Source organism: Rhinolophus sinicus, chromosome 4 (assembly GCF_057876585.1).
Source record: "Rhinolophus sinicus isolate RSI-liver-muscle chromosome 4, RSI-T2T, whole genome shotgun sequence".
Classification (NCBI taxonomy): Eukaryota; Metazoa; Chordata; class Mammalia; order Chiroptera; family Rhinolophidae; genus Rhinolophus; species Rhinolophus sinicus.
In genome coordinates this window covers 62,572,364-62,595,384 of record NC_142504.1, presented here as the reverse complement: position 1 = coordinate 62,595,384, position 23,021 = coordinate 62,572,364, and the positions used below count along the sequence as shown (strand labels likewise).

At 39.4% G+C, this 23,021-nt stretch overlaps 1 protein-coding gene across 16 annotated transcripts in view; it reads right to left on the bottom strand.

Annotated features, from left to right (window-relative positions):
- The window catches only part of SLC41A3 (solute carrier family 41 member 3), a 71,702-nt gene that overhangs the window by 14,557 nt on the left and 34,124 nt on the right, over positions 1-23,021 (bottom strand). For 13 of the 16 annotated variants that reach the window (XM_074340446.2, XM_074340437.2, XM_074340439.2 and 10 more), the window contains 2 exons: positions 6,294-6,365; positions 1,768-1,912 (listed from right to left, as the gene is read on the bottom strand). In XM_074340446.2, the coding sequence (XP_074196547.1) occupies positions 1,768-1,912; positions 6,294-6,365 (217 nt within the window). The remainder of the gene's footprint in view (positions 1-1,767; positions 1,913-6,293; positions 6,366-23,021) is intronic. The other 3 variants (XM_074340435.2, XM_074340441.2, XM_074340443.2) reach the window with 1 other exon arrangement.

Here is a 23,021-nt window from a genome sequence, read left to right as displayed (position 1 = left end):
GGGCTTCAGTTTCCTCATCTGTAAAATGGGGAGGTAGGAATGGCGTTCTCTACAAGGACCCACAGGAACAAGCCTGAATCATTTGATTGTGTTGTTTTCAGAGGAAACATCATGCCAAGTATCTCCTGGGCTCTATTTCTCCAGAAGGTTTGGCATACTCATCCTGCCCTTCCTTTAACCACACTGAGTGATAGTGCCACTGGCCATGGGCACATGCACAGGCAGGTGACTAGGAGCAAACATCCCACCCAGGAAGCACAGCTAGGGAATATGCTCCCAGGCTTCTGCACTCTTACCTCCTTCCCAATTATGTGCCCTAGTTCAGGAATGCAGCCCTTTCATCAATCGGCTGAAGTCACCAAACAACCTGCTGTATTCACTCACAGAGAGCTGAGCTCAAAGGTGTTTCATGAGCAGTGAGACAGGCGGCGACAGAAGTGTAAATACAAATCCAACTCCTACAGTATCACTTGTTCCTTCTTGTACTTGCACATGTTGCAACATACACACAGACACACACAATCCAGAAGAGAATCAGAATAAAGTCCATTCATTCAGCAAACATTTGGGAGCTGGTTATATGCCTGGCCTGTTTTAAGTGCTCTCATAACCATCAGGCTCTGTACTCACACATAAATGTTTGTTGGAACAGACAGTACACAAGTAAGTGAACAAGCATTTGAAATAAATAAACAGGATACTAAAATAAAGTATGACTAACAGGGCTACTCTAGACAGATGAGCAGAGAAAGCCTCAGAAAGGAAGAGGCACTGACACTTAACTGGAACTATTATATGCTCCTGTATTGATGTCTTACTTTGAACTAGAATATGAACATCACAAAACAGGATCCCAGTACATTTTGCTCACCAGTGTATCCCAAGCCCTGTAACAGTGCCTGGTCCATAGCATGTCAACACTCAATAAATACTGAGTGATAATGAATGGGTGACATTCTATTGTAGTCACACAGCAATAGGGTCTCCACTGACATCCATGAGGTCCCTGAGGATGGGGTTATTTCTGCCAATGCTTCTGTCTTTCTGCCTTCTGTAGACACATAGGAAGCATCTGCTGTGTGGCAGGCAGATGGAAGAATAGGAGATGGGAACCCCACTCTGAGCTGACATTGTAGCAGGGAGGTGACATAGAAAGTTAACAAAGAAACAAGATAATTTCAGATTTTTACAAATGCTCTAAAAGGAAAACAGCATGGTGCAATAGAGCGTGGTGGCAGTGCAGAAGGGGAGAAGGGAGGAGAGCAGTACTTGTGAGGGAGTAGTCAGAAAATGCCTCTCTGAAGAGATGAAATTTGAACTAAAAACTGAGCCTTGCTTCCCACCATGACTGCAGACTGCAGACTCCAGCAGAGGCCCATACACAAGCCATACTCAAGAAACAGTTAAGGAATGAGTGAATGAATGAATGAAATGAATGAACGAATGAATAGATGAACAGACGAATGTGTCTACAAAGCACAGGCCAGCTCTTTCAATAAACAGAGGGAAAAGAAATGGAGTTAGGAGCTCACTCTGGCACACACACTTTACTCAGGAAGGGGCTCACTGCCTTCCTCCCCTGCCCACAAAGTGGGCCAAGACCCAGGCAGGCTCTTCCCCACCCCGTAGCCAGACACGCAAGGCTCCACCATTAGTGTTCCATCTTTCCGATTTGAAAGCACAAAGACCTGAGACTGGAGCCCTGAGGAGTGGGGCATGCCAACAAGCCAGGAGGAGTAGAGGTGCTGGGGTGAGGGCACAGCTCACCTAGGGCAAAAGCAGCAAGGAAGGCAGTGATGACACTGCTGGCACACAGCAACTTCACCTTCTCAAAGTCTAACTCCTCCGTAGAAAGAGCTCCCAGCATCAGGGCAGCCATAGCAGCCAGGAACCCCACAACGGTGGCCTGCACCTGTTGGGGCAGAAATCAGAAATGTGAGGCAGGGTTCCCCTGACCACCTCCACTCCTCCCTGCTCTTCACCACAATACTGGTATCTATTCTCAGTAATCCAACACATCTCAATGGAATCATGTGTTATTAAAGAAGGTTGAATAAACAAAGAACACTACCATATATACGGATAGGGCGAGCTAGTATTTTTCCTTTTAAATTGAAGCTTATTGGGATGACAATTGTTAGTAAAGTTACATATATTTCAGGCGTACAATTTTGTAATACATTATCTATATCTCACATATAAAACTGAAAACAAAAAAAGAACAAGACAAATGAAGGAACAAAAACTCACAGACATAGACAATAGTTTAGGGGTTACCAGAGGATCAGGGGGAGAGGAGACTCTAGAAGAGGGTAAACAGGGTCTAATATATGGTGACGGAAAGAGAACTGATTCTGGGTGGTGAACACACAATGTGAGTCAGTATTTTAAAGAAGAAGAAAGCTCTCCAAGTTCACCTATATCATTCAATGAAAGTCCCAACAAGACTTTTCATGATACTTAACTCATTTTAAATTTCACAAAGATAAGCAGATGTGTGAGAATAGCCAAGACAATTTTGAGGAGGAAGATCAAGAGGAAGTTTTGACACACTCAGTATCAGTATGTATTTTAAAGCTACAGTAACTAAAATAGGGTGTATTGGCAGGAAAAGAGATCAGCAGGACAGGAGGGCGTCCGGGAATAGCATCAGGAATACATGAAACATTAACATATGAAAATTTGATCATGAATATATGAAAATTTAATATAATAAAAGTGGCATTTTAAATTTGTATGAAATATTGACTGTTGAATGAAAAAGGTAAGAGAAACTGGACATCTGCTTGGGAAAAATAAAATAAATTCCTGTTTTAAATCATCACACACATGCACACCTAAACATAAAAATCTAAAGTTGAAAGAGAAGAAAATATAGTACGTTTCAGATTTCAGATTAGGGAAGGCCTTCTACTAAAGATGTGTCATTTAAAATCTATATAGAAAAATAGATAAACTTTAAGTCCAACTATGACTTCCGTATGATTCAAGATCCCACAAAATTCAAAGACAGAGATAGACTTGGAGAAAATATTTCCAACATGTATAACTAATAAAGGATTAGTATCCAGAATAATGAAGTCCATGTTACAAATCAATAATAATGATAATAATAATAATAATAATAATATAACCTGATAGAAAAATGCACAAGGAATGTGGACAGGGAATTCACAGGATAAGGAAATACAAATGGCTAAGAAACGTGCAAAAAAGCTGATCAACTTCCCTAGTAATCAGAAAAATTTTAAATGAAATCTCAATTTGAAGGTATCTTATTTATTTATACCTGCTGCTATTCTTCCTCTATTAAAAGATAAGTTCTGTCTTATTTTCTGCCATGGCTCCCAGCTTTGAGAAGAGAGCCTGAATCTCAGCCCTCATCTGTGCTCACTGAATAAATGGATGAATGAATCAATGAATGGATGGGATACACTATTTTTTCCCATCAAACTAGGTAAAATTAAAATTTCAAAGATTGATAATATAAAATACACATTGACAAATATGTGGGGAAATGGTCTCTTATATATTAATGGTGGTAACATTGGTTCAGTAATTTAGACGGGAATTTGGCTGTAAATTACCCACATGTCTTATGATCTAGCATTTCCCAAGAAAACAATTGCATATGTGTACAAAGACCCATATGATAATGATAACGATGTTTAGAGCTGCTATTTACTGAGTTGCTTACTATTTGCCATTACAAATGATTTTCATTCATAGTCATTAAGAGTACAAATTATAGAACTGTACATACAATTCTATACTTTTTAAGCTTAAAAAACAGAAAATCGTATCACATATTGCCTATGCACGTGCACACACACACACACAAACACACTCACATATTGTAAATGCAAAAAGTGGTTTAGAAGAGTATTTTCAATGCTGGTGAGGTTATGGAGAAACTAATAATTCAAATATTAATACTAGTGCTATTATTGAATACTACGAACCAAATATTTTGAAATACTTTTTGGAAAAATCTGGACCTTTATTCTGTTCGTGAACTTGTGGGAAGTTTTCTTAAAAAAGTCATGCAAAAAGAGAACATTTTCGTTGCAGTGTAATTTATCCAGTAGAAGCCTATAAACGACTGCAGGTGCACCCACAGGGTTAAATGAAGTCGGACAGGGCTGAAGTTGGGCAGGTTTGCATTGGCCTGGCCAGGCCAGCTCTCAGTGGCTGCCCTTCAGTCTCACCAGGGAGTTTCTAGGCCCTACCTATTGTTAAAAATTTTAAATATCACTCTTGAGTTCATTTACATGATGGACTATGTTAAAGTTATTAAAAAGTTTAATTGTGAAACTTGTTGCACCACTTGATTTGATGTTAAGCTTTTTAAAAATGGAGGGACAAAATTATACCCATGCTATCATCAGGACCATGTGCAAAGCCACTGCCTGGCCCACGGCAGGGTTTAATAAATGTTTGTTGACAGTCATGTGGAAATGTACATGCATATTAACAAGGATTTGGTGTAAAACAGAAAAGTAAAACCGGTGACTTGTAGCTAAGGTATTTATTACCTGCTCCTTGCCAGACCCTCTATTAGGAGTATCACAAGTGTCTCATAATCTCCGAAGCTCTTCAGCTACAGGCCAAATATGGCTATAAATTACCCCATGCAACTCATCTCAAGTGGAGAAGGCAGACATCTAAACACAAAATTGCAACAAGGGCAGCCCCAGCAGCACATGCCAGACACCAAAGAGCTGTACCTGGCATCAGGTTGGAACTGAGACCTGACTGGAGTCTTCAAAGGGCTTCATTGCCAGATGAACAAGAGGAGAAAGGACATTCCAAGGAGAGGTAATTGCATATGCAAAGGCAGCGGATGTCGGGACAGAAAGCTGGTGGGGAAGGTGGGACCAAACCGTGAATGCCTTTTGAGCCATTCCCACACTTGGATAAGGGGAACTCACGAAGGGGCTTAAGGAAGAAAAGGCCTAATCAGCTTTTGGTTTTAGAAAAGGTCACTCACATGGCTATGCAGAGGTGAGCTGAAGATCAAGAAGTCTGGTGCAGTTAAAACAGCGAAGAGGTCTGCAGTCAGCTAAGGGACCAAGAGGCCAAAGCAAGGAGCAGCAGGGCTAGATTCCAGCGTGAATCAAACATAGGCTGCTCAGTGACTAGATGTAAGGATAAGGGGCAGAGAAGCTGAGGGTAACTCGGTTTCCAGTTTGATTAAATGGGAAGACTATTCACTGGGCACATCTAGTGTGACTGATTACCACTTGCAAGCTAGACTCCATGCCTCTCCCATGACCCACAGCTCACAACCACCCACATGGCAGGTAATGTGAAGTGACTTGCCTGAGAGTCCCCAGCTGGTTGACTCCCAAAGTGAGCTTTCAAACATCAAACTAGAGGGAGTTGGGGACTTCAGAAGAGATGGGTGTGAGGAGGGAAGGTGACGAGGCTAGATCTGGCTATGCTGTTTCAGGGATGCTTCTGGGACAGGCAGGGGGAGATAACCAATAAAGAGCTAGAAATAGAGGCTCTGGAACCCAGGTGAGAGGTAAAGTTGGTATCCTCCTAATTTGATGAAAAGGGAGATAAGGCTAAGCAAGTCTGTGCTCTGCCTAAGGCTATCAGTTGATAAATAATTGCCTTAACTCCAGGCCTGTCTGATCTCAGAGTCCAGTTTCTTTGTGCAGCCACAGGATGCCCCCAGCCAGACAAGCCTCGGTTCTAGATGGAGCCACTCTCTTGCTAGATCCAACCCTAGCTTTCTGTGAGCCCTGGAGCCAATCTTTGCAGACTCCTCTTGCCTTGGGCTTCCTGACTCTGAGAATCTCAGGATGAGCACTTAGCCCAACTAGGGTCTGCTAGAAGGAGGTACAAGTTTGAAGCATTTAAGGGACAACGTTTTGCAAAGGCTGAGAAGGAACAGGCAGAGAAGCAGGAGAGGCCAAGGAGGAATTCCCAGGCAGGAAAGATGTGCAGACGCCCCAAACAGAGTAAGCGGGATCACATGCACAGGGCATCACAGGACAGTGGCAGCAAGCCTGGCAGCACTGTTTGGGGGGAGAGTGGGCAGTGAAGGCAATTAGCACCCTAGGCTATGAGAAAGAGAGAAGAGTGTAGGAGAATCTTCCAAGAAGCCTCCACCTGCTGCAAGAGTGTGGTCTGGTGGGCATGAGGTGGAGTGACGGGTGGCTCCCTTTGCCCAAGCTCAGTCCAGAGCACAGGGACAAAGGCTCACTTAGCTTTCATCCTTCCTACCTGCAGTGGGTCTGGCTGCAGATGCAAAAGGGGACCCATCAATCAAAAGGAAGAGTCACCTGAATGAGGGCAAGGTTACTGCTGATGACTCTGTACTGCTCCCGGGGATCATCAATTTGTCCAGTATTGGCCTAGGAGGGAGAGAAAAGGGCAGAGGGTAAGTCTGGCTGGGCCCAAAGCCAGGTCAGTCCTTCCTGGAAAAGGCAGTCCCCTCAGGATCGAGAAATCAGCAAATACCATTTCACTGACATCAGAACAAATTATTCTGACCAGCTTTCAAAGCAGTGATTCGGGAATGGAGAGGTAAGAACACAGGTTCTTTTGAGATCAGATGGAGTTATGAACCATCTCTCCCAAACCCACGTATGCAAGTGAGTGCACACACATACGCACACATGTGCACAAAGGCATGCATGTCACCCACAATTTCAGAGCCACGTGACTCCCAAGTTCATCCACAGACCACAGGCAGAGGACGCCTCTGTGAAGTTGGCCTGTGGCCTCAGCCAGATTGTTGGCCATGTGCACCCAGCACCTGCAGTTCCCTTCTCCCCTCTCCAGTGAGTCACATCTCAAAGGACCACGAACCACCCCAACTTCATCTTTGCAAATCATCCCATTTCAGAAGTGCATTTAAGTCCCTCTTCTCTTAGGACAAGAAAATGATCAGAAATATTACTTTCTCCTTTAAAAATGGTAGACAGCTCCTAATATCATAGCATTTGCTAGCAAAATTCAAGATGTAGATAAGAAAAGGTTTCAAAGTAAATATATTTTCCTAGCTCCTTTGTACTGAGTTAAGTTCCTGAACTCCAAGGGAAAAAATATAATCAGTTTTCTTTGTACAAATAAGGGGAGGCTTTTTGTCTTCAGTATGATGGACGTCTGAGACACATCACAGAACAGTCTCGGAGCCTCAGTCGAATCTTCCCACAGGCAGATTAATATCCACCTCAAAGATCCTCGTAGGAACAAGGGCACAAGATGGAGAACACTGCTGCACATGTCCAAAACACAAGGCCAGCAGGCTCGTCCTTCTGTCTGCTCCACACTGCACTGTGTGCTCCCAGGGACTCAATGTGCCTCTTGGCTGTTTCCGGTGGATCAACCAACTCCAAGGTTGGTGCTGCTCTTATCACATAATGGGCTTGCTGCTGGCCCGTGACCCATGAGTATGAATCAGAAAGGCATTTCTTCCTCAAGACGTTTTATTTCCATATCATTAGCATAATAATCTCAAGATCCATCATGATGTCACAAATGACACTATTTCATCTTTTCTTATGGCTGAGTAGTATTCCATTGTGTATATATACCACATCTTTTTTTATCCAACCACTTATTGAAGGACACTTTGGTTGTTTCCATGTCTTGGCGACCATAAATAAAGCTGCAAGAACACTGGAGCACATATGTCTTTACAGATAAATGTTCTCAGATTTTTGGGGTATATATCCAGAAGTGGGATTGCTGGGTCGTATGGTAATTTTATTCTTAATTTTTTGTGAACCTCCATATTGTTTTTCATAGTGGCTATATTCCTACCAACAGTGTATGAGGGTTCCTTTTTCTCCACAGCCTCTCCAACACTTGTTATTATTTGTCTTGTTGATGATAGCCATTCTGACAGGTGTGAGGTCAACTCTTCATTAAACTCTGCTCAGCTTCTATCTGTGTGTGCCACCTCTTTAACACCAGGATCCTGTCTTACCCAATAAGTTATACCTTCAGAAGGATGTTTAGTCCATTCACAGTAAAAAATGACTTGTCATTACTTTGTATATTTCCTTCCTAATAACAAAAAAATATTTACTGGATTAAAATGAAGGAATGAACATAAGTTTTGCTATCCTTCTCCTTACCCAAATTGGAGGATCGGGAAAGATAATCTTTTAACTTTTTATCTTGAAATATTTTTGGACTTCAGAAGAGTTCCACAGTTAATACAGTTTTCTGTAAACCCTTCACCCAGCTCCTCCTGATGTTAACATGTTACACAACCACGGGACAATCATCAACTAAAATATTAACACTGGTACGACACTGTTGACTAAACAACAGAATGTATTTGGACTTCCACAGTTTTTCTACTAAAGTCCGTTTTCTGTTTCAGGAAATAAATCCAATCGCCCATTGCATTCAGTCATCACTGTCTCTGTGATCTCTTCCAATCTATGAGTTTCTCACCTTTTGTTGCCTTTCATGATTTTGACCCTTTTGAAGAGCACTGGTCAAGTATTTCATATAATGTCACTCAACTTGGGTTTCTCTGGTTTTTACTCATGATTAAGCTGACATTATGGATTTTGAGGGAGAAGATTGCAGGGGTGAAGTGCCTTTCTCTTTGCATGGTATCCGGGGTTGCATGATACCAACATGGCTGATCACAGGTGATATTAACCTTGATCACTACGGAAGGTGATGTCTGCCAGGATTTTCTACTGCAAACTTAACTATTTTTCCCTTCCCATACTCTAGTAATTGGAAGTGAGTCATTAGGTCCAGCTTCAGCTCCTAGAGGACGGCATATCAAAGACTTGAAGACATGTGCTAAAACTACCACGGCAATACAAATATTTGAGAAGATACTTTGAGGCGATGTTAAGGTCCTATTTCTCCTTAAAGTGCCACCCACTAATTCATCACTGGATTTTGTCTGCAACAATGATCGTTGTGGTATGCTAATGGTGATTTTAAATTTCCATGTTTCTATAGTTAGTAATTTAATTTTTAAATTAAATCTCTAAGATAGAATTGTCCCCTCTCCCCCATTTATTTATTGAATTAATCATTTATTTATATGGTAAGTATGGACTCATGGGTAGTTATTTTATTCTAGAGGTCATAAGACAATACTATTTATTTTGTTGCTAAAACCGTTCCAGCTGTGGGCATTAAGAGCTCTTTCAGGTTGGTTCCTGCTTCTGACATGCCCACACCTCCTCTTTAGCTCTCTACTTTCAGGCACTATCAGATATTCCAGATTCATTTTATATTTTCCCTGCCCCCACCCTAGAATGAGCCATTTTCCCAAGGATGCCGGTTGTTTTTATTGGAGAATGGTATCAGAAACCAAGATCTCGGCACTAGGTGAGCTAGGTACTGCCGGGGTGGTACAGCTTCTAGGTCCTCTTAGTGGATGAAGCTAGGAAATATAAGTATGTACATAATGACTCACCTCTAAACCATGTATGCAAACATATCCATATTTATTTTGGTATCTATCTGTATTATATTAAAATAAAAATGAGGGCCGGCCCGGTGGCTCAGGTGGTTGGAGAGCCGTGCTCCTAACGCCGAAGGCCACTGGTTCGATTCCCACATGGGCCAGTGAGCTGCGCCCTCAACAGCTAAGATTGTGAGCAACAGCTCTCCCTGGAGCTGGACTGCCATGAGCAGCTGAAGGATGGCACGAGCTGCCGTGCGCTGCTGCGGGCTGCCGTGTGCTGCCATGGGCTACCGTGTGCCACCATGGGTGGCCGGTGGCCAAGCGTGAGTGGCCGGCAGCCTGCGAGAGCTGCCGTGAGCTGCTGGGGCGGCTGACCGACGACTGGTGACTAACTGCCTCAGCCGTGGTGGCGCAAGGCTCATAATACCAGCATGGGCCAGGGAGCTGTCCTACACAACTAGACTGAGAAACAATGGCTTGAACTGGAAGCGGGGAGGGGGAAAAAGGGGTGGAGAAAATAAAAAGGCAACCTACAAAATGGGAGAAAATATTTAAAAATAAATAAATAAATACATACATACAAATGAGTTCATACTGATATCTCTGCCTCCAATGCAGTAACACAGGATTCATTCTAGCATTGAGGAGACAGTTTTTTTTTTTAAATGTATGAATGCTGGAAAACAAGAAGAGGTACCTATAGTGTAACACAGATTAAGAAGAAATCCCTGAGCAATAGAAAGCAGATGAGTTAGGTTGATAGAGGAACCCATAACCAAAAATGAAAGCAGGAAATGTCTAATGCACAAAGTAGAGGTGGCCTCATGGACGATGGAAGCAGAAGGGAGCCTGGGACAAGTGAAAGGGTAGTTGGTTCAAAAAGCACAGGAGGAGCTTCAAGGAGGGTTGCCCTCTTCCCTTGCCTAACCGGTTTGTGCCACCAATGGGCCAGCCACCTGGCTCTAAGCGAGAGTGTGTGTCGGGATCAAAAAAAGCAGAGTAGTGTCTAAAGTGGCCATAAGAGGGGCACAGAGTCCCCAGATCCATAAGACCAGTTACTGGCACATACCTCCAAGTAACACATTCTGACTCTCCTCGAAATCACCAGACATATCCTGCACTAAAGAAGGTCAGCATTCACAGATACACACAGAGGAAATCTAAAATAAAATGATGCTTAACCAACCACGACGACTGTTATCTAAAGGAGAGCCACAGTCATGAAAGACTTCTCAAACTTAACAAATGGAAGCACAAAAACCTAAGAAAATTAGAGTGAAAAACTAGAAACTGAGTAAGACTATAAATAATCATGGGGATATAAAGTACAGCATAGGGGATATATCATCAACAATCATATTACAATATGATTATTGTAATAATCATATATTGTGTCAGATAGGCAATAGACTCATCAGGGTGATCACTTTGTTAGGTACATAAATGTCTAGTCAATATGTTGTAAACCAGAAATGAATATAATATTGTATGTCAACTATAACTGAAAAATAAAATAAAAATTTTAAACTTTTATTTATTTTAAGTCTGTTTTTCCAGGACCCATCAGCTCCAAGTCAAGTAGTTGTTTCAAACTAGTTGTGGAGGGCGCTGCTCACACTGGCCCATGCAGGGATCGAACCGGCAACCCTGGTGTTAGACCATCACGCTCTAACAGACTGAGCTTACCAGCCGCCCCTTGAAAAATAAATTTTAAAAAGACTTAAAAAAAAAAAAAAAAAAAAGAATAAATAAATACACCAGTAACCACAGAAAAAAAAAAAAAAAAAAGACTCCAGAGTCTGTAAATTAAGAGAGCTGTGAGAGAATGGTGTTTTCATAAACGAAAAGACAATTTGAAATTCTAGACAGTACAAACTCAATCTCTAAATTTAAAACAAAATACAAAACCAAGCAAATCATCCTCATTGGATGAACTGAATAGCATAGTGGACGAAAGAGAGAGATGAGCAGTGAATCAGTGAGATAAAAAATCAAGCAGAATTATTTCCCCAGCATGAAGCACAATTGGAAAGAGATACAGAAAGTATGAAAACAAAATTAAGAAACTCAGAAGGCAGATCCAGAAACTATAAAGTGTACCAAATGAGAAAGAGAGACAGAGAGTATATGAATATCAAAATGTCAGAAATTACAAAGAAAAGGATTTTCATAAAGACAAACATAAGTCTTTAGATTGAAGAATCTAAGATATATATATATATATATATATATATATATATATATATATATATACATAAAATAAGGAAAAAAGGTCTATGCAAAAACAGCATGGGGAAACTTCAGAACATAGATGATAAAGACAAAAATTACAAAATGTCTAGATAGATACAATAAACAGACTACCTAAAAGAAATGAGACTCAAAAAGACATAGGGCTTCCATCAGCAATACTGGTTACGAGAAGACACTGAAAATAAACCTTAATACTGAGGGAAAACAGCTGTGAACACTGCATTCTCTAGCCAGCCAGGTTGGCATTCAACTGTGAAGATAAAGCATTATTAGGTTGGTGCAAAAGTAATTGCAGTTTAAAAGCTTAAAAACAATTACAAAAACCGCAATTACTTTTGCACCAACCTAATAGCATATGGCAAATGTCCCAAAACTTCACCTCCCAACAAATTTTATCTGAAACAATTACTAGAGAATTCACTCAGGTAAAGGAACAAAAAATTAAAGGAATCTGAGGGGGAGTGACATCAGCAAGATGGCAAACTAGGAAGCTCTAGTCCCTTTTCCCTCCAAGCAAACACAGAATAAACAACAACAGATTGACCAAAATAGTTTTGTCAGAGCTCTATAAACCAGTGAAGGATCTGTAGCAACCAAACAAACACCCAGCCAAGAAAAAGGCCATACTCAAAATGGTAGAAATGTCATGTTATTTTTCCTCACCCTTGCTCCACTCTCCCTGGCACAGAGTAGCATAGACAGGATGAAGCTGCCAATTCCTGGTTCCTCTTCAGGATAGAAGGAAAAGTAGAATTAACATCAAGCCTCATCAAACTCTTCTGAAACAATTGAAGAGGAGGAAACATTTCCAAACTTATTCTATATGGACTGTTTTGCATTGACACCAAAGCCAGACAAAGATATTGCAAGAGAAGAAAACTACAGACATATTAATAACCCTTATGAATACTGACTCAAAAATCCTAGCAAACAATTCAATAGCACATTAAAATTATTATACACTATGACCAAATGAGATTTATTCCTAGAATGCAAGGATGGTTCAACACATGAAAATTGATCAATGTAATATACTCCATTAACAAAATGAAGGAAAATGAACCACATGATTATCTCAATTGATTCAGAAAAAGCATTTGATAAAATTCAACACCTTTTCATAATAAAAACATTCAACAAACCAAAAATAGAAGAAAACTACCCCAATATAATAAAAGCTATGTATGAAAAGCTCACAGTGAACATCACACTCATAGTGAAAGGTTGAAACTTTTCCTCTAAGATCAGGAAAGACAAGGATGTCTGCTTTCACCACTTTTACTCAACATAATCCTGGAAGTCCTAGCCAGGGCAATTAGGCAAGACAAAGAAATAAAGGGTATTCAAATTGGAAAAGAAGAAGTAAAATTATCTTTATTCACAGATGACAATGATCTTATAGGTAGAAAACCCTAAAGATTCCACAAAAAACCTGAACTTATATAGCAATTCACGAAAGTTGCAGGATATAAAATCAACACAAGGAAAACAGGTACATCTCTACAATAACACTGTTTAATTAATTTCCTCTTCAGATTTTTCAATTTCATTTTCATTTACCATAGCATTGAAAAGAATAAAACACTAAGGAATTAACTTGACAAAGGAGATGGAAGATTTATATGCTCAAAATGCTACTGAAAGAAATTTTAAAAGACACCAATAAATGGAAAGACATCCTGTGTTCATGTATTGGAAGACTTAATATTGTTAACATAACAACATTACTCAAAGGTATCTACAGATTTAATGCAATCCCTATCAAAAACCCAATGGCAAAAATAGAAAAATCTATTCTAAAGTTCATATGGAATCTCAAGAGACCACCCCAAAGCCAAAACAATCATAAAAAAGAGGAACATAGTTTGAGGTCTCATACTTCCTGATTTTAAAACTTATTACAAAGCTGTAATAATCAAAGCAGTGTGGTACTGCCATAAAGACAGGTATGTAGATCAATGGACTAGAACACAGACCCAGAAATAAACCCTTGCATATACAGCCAAATGACTTTTGACAAGCGTGCCAAGACAATTCAATGGGGAAAGGACAGTCATTTGAACAAACAGTGTTAAGAAATCTGGATATCTGTATGCAAAAGAATGAAGTTGGACCCTTACCTAACACCATATATAAAAATTAACTCAAAATGAATCACAGACCCAAACATTAGAGCTAAAACTATAAAACTCTCAGAAGAAAACATACAGAAAAGCTTCATGACACTGGATTTGGTTATGATTTCTTGGATGACACTAAAAGCACAGGTAACAAAAATAAAAATAGATAACCTGTACTACATCAAAACTGAAAACTTTTGAGCATCAAAGGACACAATCAACAGTGAAAAGGCAATCTATGGAATGGGAGAAAATATTTGTAAATCATATCTGATAAGGGGTTAATATCCAGAATATAAAGAAATCCTACAGCTCAATAACCAATAAACAACTCTCAATAAATTAAAAAAAAAATGTGTAAAGGACTTAAATAGATATTTCTCCAAGAAAATATAAATATGGCAAAAAACAAATAAAAAGATGCTTGACATCACTAATCATTAGGGAAGTGTAAATCAAAATCGCAATGAGATACCACCTCACATCACATACTGTCAAAAAAAAAGGAGCGGGGAGGAAATAAGTGCTGGGGAGGATGTGGAGAAATTGGAACCCTTGTATATTGTTAATGGGGATGTAAAATGGTACAGCTACTATGTAAAAGCGTATAAAGGTACCTCAAAAAAATTAAAAATAGAATTAACATATGATCTACCAATTTTACTTGTGGGTGTATACCCAAAAGAATTCAAAGCAGGGTCTCATAGAGATATTTATACACCTATGTTCACAGAAGAAATATCCAAAAGGCAGATGCAGCCAAATGTCCATTGATGGATGAATGGATAAACAAAATATAGTATGTACAGTCATGTGCTGCATAACAATGTTTCAGTCAATGATGGACTGCATATAGGACAGTGGTCCTATACGATTATAATGAAACTGAAAAATTCCTATGAGTGAATTCTCTAATGATGTCATGGACATCGCAATGTGGCAGTACAACACATTACAAATACTTACCCTTGTGTGACAATTGCCTACAGTATTCAGTACAGTCACATGCTGTGCAGGTTTGTAGCTTAGAAGCTGTAGGGGAACAGAATTTGTCATCCCAGAATAAGTCTATTTGGCATCAGGATTATTTTAGGCTGGTTAATTTTAAGAAACAGTAGACAATGGGAGAAGCTCTGAAAACCAAGTAGAAGTTACCCTTTATAAAAGATATTTACATTTGTAAGAGAAATGTTCATTTGTAAGAGTTTCTCTCTTGCCTTACCAGGAAGAGGGGGATGACTTTACCTCTAGAAACGCTTATCAGGGCAGAAGGCAATGACTTTAATCTGCATAACATTATCCCTGTTTAGTGTGTTTTACCTAGTAACCTTCCATAACTGACTCCCGCACTCTTCCCCAGTATCTTCTTTTGTCTTCAGCTGAGTATGGTATTTAAGGTGGTGGCTTCAGCCATTTTGGTAAGTTACTCAGTCTTCCTGGATCTCTCCCATGTATACAGGAAGTATACATGTTATTAAACTTTTGTTTGTTTTTCTCCTGTTAATCTGCCTTTTATTACAGGGATGTCTCAGCCAAGAACCCAGAATGGTAGAGGGAAAATTATTTTTTCCTCCCCTACAGAGCAATAGGCTATACCACATGGCCTAGGTGTGTAGTGTGGATGAAAAGGGGGACTAAACCTGACAAGCTCAGGGGAGGCCTGCATGGTGGGCCTTACAAACTCAGGGACCAAAAGTAATCACATAGGATGGTTTGAACATAAAAATTCCTAACTAAAAGCGGGTCACAGCAGGTAGTTGCGTCCTAGGCCTGTAGCTTCCTTGACAAAGATCAATCTTTACTTTAAGTGAGCCTGTCTACTGTCTTTTGGCATTTAAAATAACATACCTTTGAAATGGCAGAGTAATCTTCTTTTGCAGACCCCTCAAGGCACAACAGCTGGCACCAGAGTACTAGACCACAGAAACCCTCATTATTACCTTGTTGCCCACACACCTTCTCTGTGTGCTGTAAATGTTACTATCCTATACACACCAATGTAAAAGTAGTATGTGTCTCTCCATTTCACTTTTTATCCGATGCCCTTTACTTTCTCCCATCCCCTTAATCTACTACCAATGGATTTCACATAACTGTCTGTCTTCTGTCTCTTCCTTTTATTCTAATGTATAAAATAAACTGCAAAATTGCCATTCTCAGGAGCATTTTCTCAATCCCTTGAAAGTTTGCTTCCTGGTAATTGTCAGTTTGGCTTAAATAAACTCTTAAAGCTCCTCTACAAGTTTGGAAGTTTCTTATAGTATAGCCAGTAGTATGCTATACCATCTAGGCTTGTGAAAGTACATTCTACAATGTTGGTACAATGAAGATACTGCCTAACAATGAATTTCTCAGAACATATCCCCATCTTTAGGCCATGTATAACTGTACATGCAATGGCATATATCAGCCTAAAAATGGAAGGATATTCTGACACAAACTACAACATAGAGCAGAGGACATTATGCTAAGTGAAATAAGCCAGTTACAAAAGGACAAATACTGTATGATTCTATCTATATGAGGTACCTAGAATAGTCAAACTCATAGAGACAGAAAGTAGAGCAGTGGTTGCTGAGGGGAAAGGGAAGCAATGAATAGTTGTATGTTCAGTGAGTACAGTTTCAGTTTGGGAAAATGAAAAAGTTCTAGGATGGATGGTGATGATGGCTGTACAACAATGTGAATATATATAATGCCACTGAATTGTACAATTAAAAAATGGTTAACATGGTAAATTTTATATTTTACTATAATTAATATAAAATATTATAAAAGTCACTGTTAGGGGGGTAAAAAGCTAAGCATAGAATGGGAGAAAATTTTTACAACCAACATATCTGAGAAGATCGATATATAGAAATTTATAAAGGATTCTCAAAAGTCAAGAGTAAAAATAGTAATGCATTTAGAAAATGGTAAATGATGCAAATGGACACATCACTGAAGGGGATATGTGAATGGCAAACAATCACATGAAAAGAATGCTGAACATCATTAGTTATTAGAGAAATGCCAATAATACCAAGATGAGATAACACTACACACTTATTAAATAAACTACAATAAAAATTGGACAATACCAATATTAGCAAAGATGCAGACAAACTGGATACAAGGTCTGACAATTACGTTAGCAAACTCATCCTAGAAAAAGTGCTACACACCTCATTGCTGAATATCACTATGGTCATCTTCGAAGTACTGCTCTTGGGAAGCTATGCACTGATGCCAGCACCTACTCCACCCTTCAAAGCAATTTTGGAGCTCTTTTTCTGGAATGGCCATCAGAGCTGTCGTCGTATTACCCTTGATGTCTTGATGTCCTGAATGTCATCCAAATGTCTTCCTTTCAATATTTCCTTTATTTTCGGGTGAAAAAAGAAGCCATTGGGAGCCAGATCAGGTGAGTAGGGAGGGTGTTCCAATACAGTTATTTGTTTACTTCCTAAAAACTCCCTCACAGACAGTGCTGTGTGAGCTGGTGCATTGTCGTGATGCAAGAGCCATGAATTATTGATGAAAAGCTCAGGTCCTTTTCGTCTAACTTTTCCACGCAGCCTTTTTAGCACTTCCAAATAGTAAACTTGGTTAGCTATTTATCCAGTTGGTACAAATTCATAATGAATAATCCCTCTGATATCAAAAAACGTTAGCAACATCATTTTGACTCTTGATTTGGACTGACGGAACATTTTTGGTCATGGAAAATTGTCTGACTTCCATTGTTCACTTTGACGCTTTGTTTCAGGGTCGTATTGGTACACCCATGTTTCATCACCAGTGATAACATGGCCCAAAACATCGTCTTGCCTCTCCAAAAACTTCGACTCTCCTTTGCAAAATTTTGTTCATCGGTGAGCTCCTTTGGGCCATTTTTGCACACACCTTTCTCATGTCAAGATTTTCAGTTAAGATTTTCCTGTGTCTCTATGGATTTTCACTTGGTCCGCTATGCTTCTCACAGTTAGCCGATGATTCTGACGCACAATTCAACAAATTTTTGCAATGTTTTTATCAGTTCTGCTCATTACTGGCCACCCTGACCTCTCTTCATCAGTGACGCGTTCTCTCCCATCAGAAAAATGTTTAATACATCTGTACACTGCCATTTTCTTCATGCATTATCCCCATAAACTTGGAAATAACATGTCCCTGATTGCACTTCCACTCTTGCAAAGTTTAACAAGAAATGTAATGTTTGTTCATTGCTTTAATTCAAGCTCAGACATTCTTGCAACAGCACACAAAAACACGCCAACAACAACAATGCACTCCACTCAGCAAGACACTGCCACAAGTCGACACAAACACAGCTGAGACACTGATACACCGAGGTCATGAAACCTTACCGAGCTGTTTGTACAGTGCTGCCAATGTAAGTGCACAGTGGCAAGTTCGCAAACTTAATTGTCAGACCTCCTATCTCAAAAACTGCTGGTGAGAATTTATAAACTTTTTGGCAGTTTCTTTAAAAACTAAACAAACACTATCATCCTACCTAGCAATTTCATTCCTTGACAAACCAGAGAGAGAAATGAAAACCTGTTCTACACAAAAACCTGTATACAAATATTCATAGCAGCTTTATTTGTAATAGTCAAAACTGTAAACAACCAAAATGTCCTCCAATAGCGAATGGTTTAACAAACAGCAGTGTATCTATACCATGGAATACTACTCAGCCATAAAAGCAATAAATTATATTGATATATACAACAAATAACTTGGATGGCTCTCAAGGACATTATGCTGAGTGAAAATAAACCAATCTCAAAAGGTCACATATTATAAAATTTTGTTTATGTAACATTCTCAAAATGACAAAAACATAAAGGTGGAAAACAGATTGGTGGTTGCCAGAGATTAGAGATGGTGGGAAAAGGGAGAGGGTGGTTGTGACTGTAAAGGGATAGTCTGAAGGATCTTTGTGGTGAGGAACAGCTCTGTTTCTTGATTGTGGTGATGGTTACATAAATTCTACTCATAAAAAAAAAAAAAATTCTACTCATGATAAAATGACACAGAACTCTACACATACGTTGTGCCAATGTTAACTTCCTGGATTCAATAATGTACTATAGTTAACCTTAGATGTAAACATGGGGGGGGGGACTGGGAGAAGAGTACAAAGGTCCTTTCTGTACTATTGTTGCAACCTCCTGTGAATCTATAGTTATTTCAAAATAAAAAGTAGGGAAAAAAAGCTATGGGAGAACATTCTTGTACTGAAAGTTCTGGTTGTGTCTGTGTTTCTTTAGGAGAACTACCAGAAACAGAATTTCTGGGGTAAAGTGTTTACACACATTTACAGTTTTACAAACTGCCTTTCTGAAAACCAAATTACACTTGCCAACATTAGTGCCTAAGAATTCCCATGTCCCACACTATTGACAACTGTGGATGTACTCATAGTTATCAGAGACACCTGATATGCAATAAAATTCATTGGTTAATGAATAGCCACTGATGAATAGTATGATTGAGAATTTTTTCTATGTTGATTTATATTCTCATTTACTTATGAACATTAATTTACAATTCATGTCTCCTGTTTATTTAGATATTGAAGGGTTTATCTTTGCATTGATATGAAAGAGCTACATAGATACTTGAGAATACAAACTCTTTGTTATTTTATATGACTCTTTCCCCTTTTGGTTATTCCTTTTAAATTTATGCAAGGAAATTGTTATGAGTAAAATTGTGTCTCTCTCCCACCCCCACAAATAAGAATTTGAAATCCTAACCCTACTACCTTGGTATGTGACTTTTTTGACAATAGGATTGTTGCAGATGTTAAGATTAGGTCATACTGGAGTATGGTGGGTGCCAAACTCCAACATGACTGCTGTCCTTACTTAAAGGGGAAATTTGGAAACAGACAGGAAAAGAGGCAGAATGCCATGTGAAAATAAAGACAGAGATGGGGGTGATGTGTCTACATGATAAGGAACACCAAAGACAGCCAGTAAACTATCAAAAGCTAGGAGGGAGGCATGGAACAGATTCTCCCTCTCAGCCTTAGAAAGAACCAACCCTACCAAAACCATGATCTTGTATTTATCACCTTCATAACTTTGAGACAATACATTTCTGTTGTTTAAACTATTTAGTTTGTAGTGCTTTGTTATAGGCAGCCCTAGGAAACTAAAACAAATTATTATATAGCTTCCAATTTAATTGAGACAAGGCTATCATCTTTCCTTTATAGATTTTACATTTGTTCTGCTACTTAAAAAGTATTTCTTTTTTAAATTTTTATTGGGGAATATTGGGGAACAGTTGTTTTTCCAGCACCCATCAGCTCCAAGTCAAGTTGTTTTCAATCTAGTTGTGGAGGGCACAACTAGAGCTCACTGGCCCATGTAGGAATCAAACTGGCGACGATGGTGTTATGAGCACTGCGCTCTAACTAACTGAACCAACCAACCGCCCATAAAAAGTATGCCTTATCACCAGATTCTAAAACTACTGGTGTGTTTTTCTGGTACATTGCTTTACTTTCAATTATTCAATCTTTCAAAATATATATTTATGCATGACATAAATTAAAGAAAAATTACTTCTAAAGAATGAACCAATTATCTCAGATCCCTTTATTAATAATTCATACTTTTTCACTGATTTAAAATGCCAGTATTATCATATAATAGATTATGAGGTGTGATCGAAAAATACAGTGAATGCTGCTGCCAAATGCCATCCAAGGGAAAGGCAGGGATCTTCAATACGGGAAGTGGCACATATGATAACAATGTGTGATAAGTTTCAATTTGTTTGGTTCAGTCAGTTGGGTATGAGCTATGGTTGAGAGGTGTGTTTTAAAGTGTGCCATAAATCATGGATCACGAAAATGCATTAACATGAAATAGGCAAACGGTTTCATCCTGCATCATGACAATGCTCCCTGTCACGTATCTCTCTGGTACGGCAATTTCTGTCAGATAAAAACATTACAATGTGTCCTCATCCACCTTATTCACCAGATCTGGCACCATGCGACTTCTGGCTCTTCCCGAAAAGTCAAAATGACATGAAAATTAAATGTTTTGAATTGATTCAGGATCCCGAGGCAGTCATGACAGCACAATTAAAAGACACTCATGAAAGAGGACTTCCAGAACTGCTTCAGAAAGTGGCAAGAACGATGGGACAGTGTGTTTGAAGTGAGGGGGCTCATTTTGAGGGAGATTAATGGCAATGTACCTTTTACTATAATAAATTTTTAAAAATTTAAATATTCACTGTATTTTTTTTTATCACACTTCGTATAGTTGTATATATCTGAGCTTAGATCTAGATTTTGTTCTATGATAACATCAATTGAGACAGGTTGCAAAATATTTTAACTACTATAGCTTTAGATTAAATTTTAAAATCTGGAACTCCAATTTTAACATTCTTTCTTTTTTTCTACCAAAATTTCCTTGGTATTCTCACTCATGCTTCCAGATAAACTTTAATATTGTCAAATGTTTCCCTAAATCCTTTTGGCATATTGATAGTAATTGCATTAATTTTATAAACTAATACAAGGAGAACTGATAACTTTACAACATTGACTTTTCCCAGTCAGGAGCTTTGTATTTGTATTTCCAAATCTGTACATGTATATCTCAATTGGGGTAGTAGTTTCTTGGGTGGGTGGATGGATGGCTAGATGGCTAGATGGCTAGATGGATGGATGGATGGATGGATGGATGGATGGATGGATGGATGGATAGACAGACAGACAGACAGATAGATTTGTCAAAAGCCACTGACCTGTGCATGTAAATTTGTGTTTTTATTGTATTAATTTCTATCTTAGTACGATGATTACAAAACGGTAAGAATGGGTGTTGAATGCCTTTAAAGGTTCTACTGTGATTATAATGGGGCTGTTCTCCTTGGATAGACCACTGTAAAGAATTATACTAATTCTTTTTCCTTCCATGGTTTATGTACTTTAAAAGAATTATAACTCTAAAATACGATCATTATATAGAAGTGTTTAAACTGCAGTTAAGCATTATGAAATAAAAACGTATCATCTGAAATGCCAGCATGGCAGAGATAACCATCAACATTTTTTTCTTCCTAAATGACCAATATAATCATGCATGCGTGTATGTGTATACATGGGCATGCGTGTGTTTGTGTGTGTGTGTAGTGTGTGTTTCTGTATCATGTTACCTGCTGCTTAAAACATTTCAATGTCCTACAGGGCTCTACATGATCTGGACCCATGTGTGTCAGTTCACTATTACTGCTGTAACAAATTATTGCAAAAGATTAGTAGCTTAAAACAACAGAAATGTATTATCGTACACTTCTGGAGGCCAGGGCTCTGAAATGAGTCTAATGAGGCTAAAATCAAGGTGTCAGCAGGGCCTGGCTCCCTTCGGAAGCTCTAGGGGAGAATCTGTTCCTTTCCCTTTTGCAGCAGGTAGACAGCCACATTTCTTGGCTCGTGGCTCTTCTTCCATCTTCAAAACCTTCTCTCTGGGAACTTCTGAAAAACTTCTCTCTGGGACTCTGCTTCTCTCGCAGGCCTTCTTTTCCGTCTGAAACTTCCTTCTGCCTCTTCTATATAAGGACACTTGTAACAGTAGGGTTATCCAGGATGTTCTCCCATGGCAAGGCCCTTAACTTAATCAAACCTGCAAAAACTTTTTCCATATAAGGTAACATTCACAGGTTCCACAGATTTGGACATGGACATCTTTGGGGGCTGCTGTTCAGCTGACCACCCCTCACCTAATCTCTCTGGCCTCCTGTTGCCAGGCAGCCCCATCCCCTTGCCCTCTGCACTCCAGCTAAGTTTGTAGCTCTTTTCTCAGTTTCCTGAACACACCACACTTCCTCTTACCACCGTCCTTTTTCATCTACAAATGGGCATCAGAGAGAGGAAAACAATTTCAATTCCTGGATAGCTGTGAGGGAAAAAGAGTGACAAAACTAGGAAGCTGGTTGGGTAGAGCCCAGAGTAAAACCCCTCCGGTATTCAAGGAGCCCTTCTAGAGAACAAAACCGCCTCACAAAGATTATTAACAGCATGCAATCCTCTTTCTCCTCTACGAAATCTTCCATCAAGCCTATGGTGCTCACTATGGCTTCAGTGTGAATGTGTGGAGCTGGGCTCGGGGTTCAGGTGTCTGAGCAGGGGCAGTACATAGACTTGAGCAGAGGAGCACAGAGCCCTACCTGACACTGGGTTAAAGGAGAAACTCAGGACACACGGGGGCTGGGCCTAGACTCGC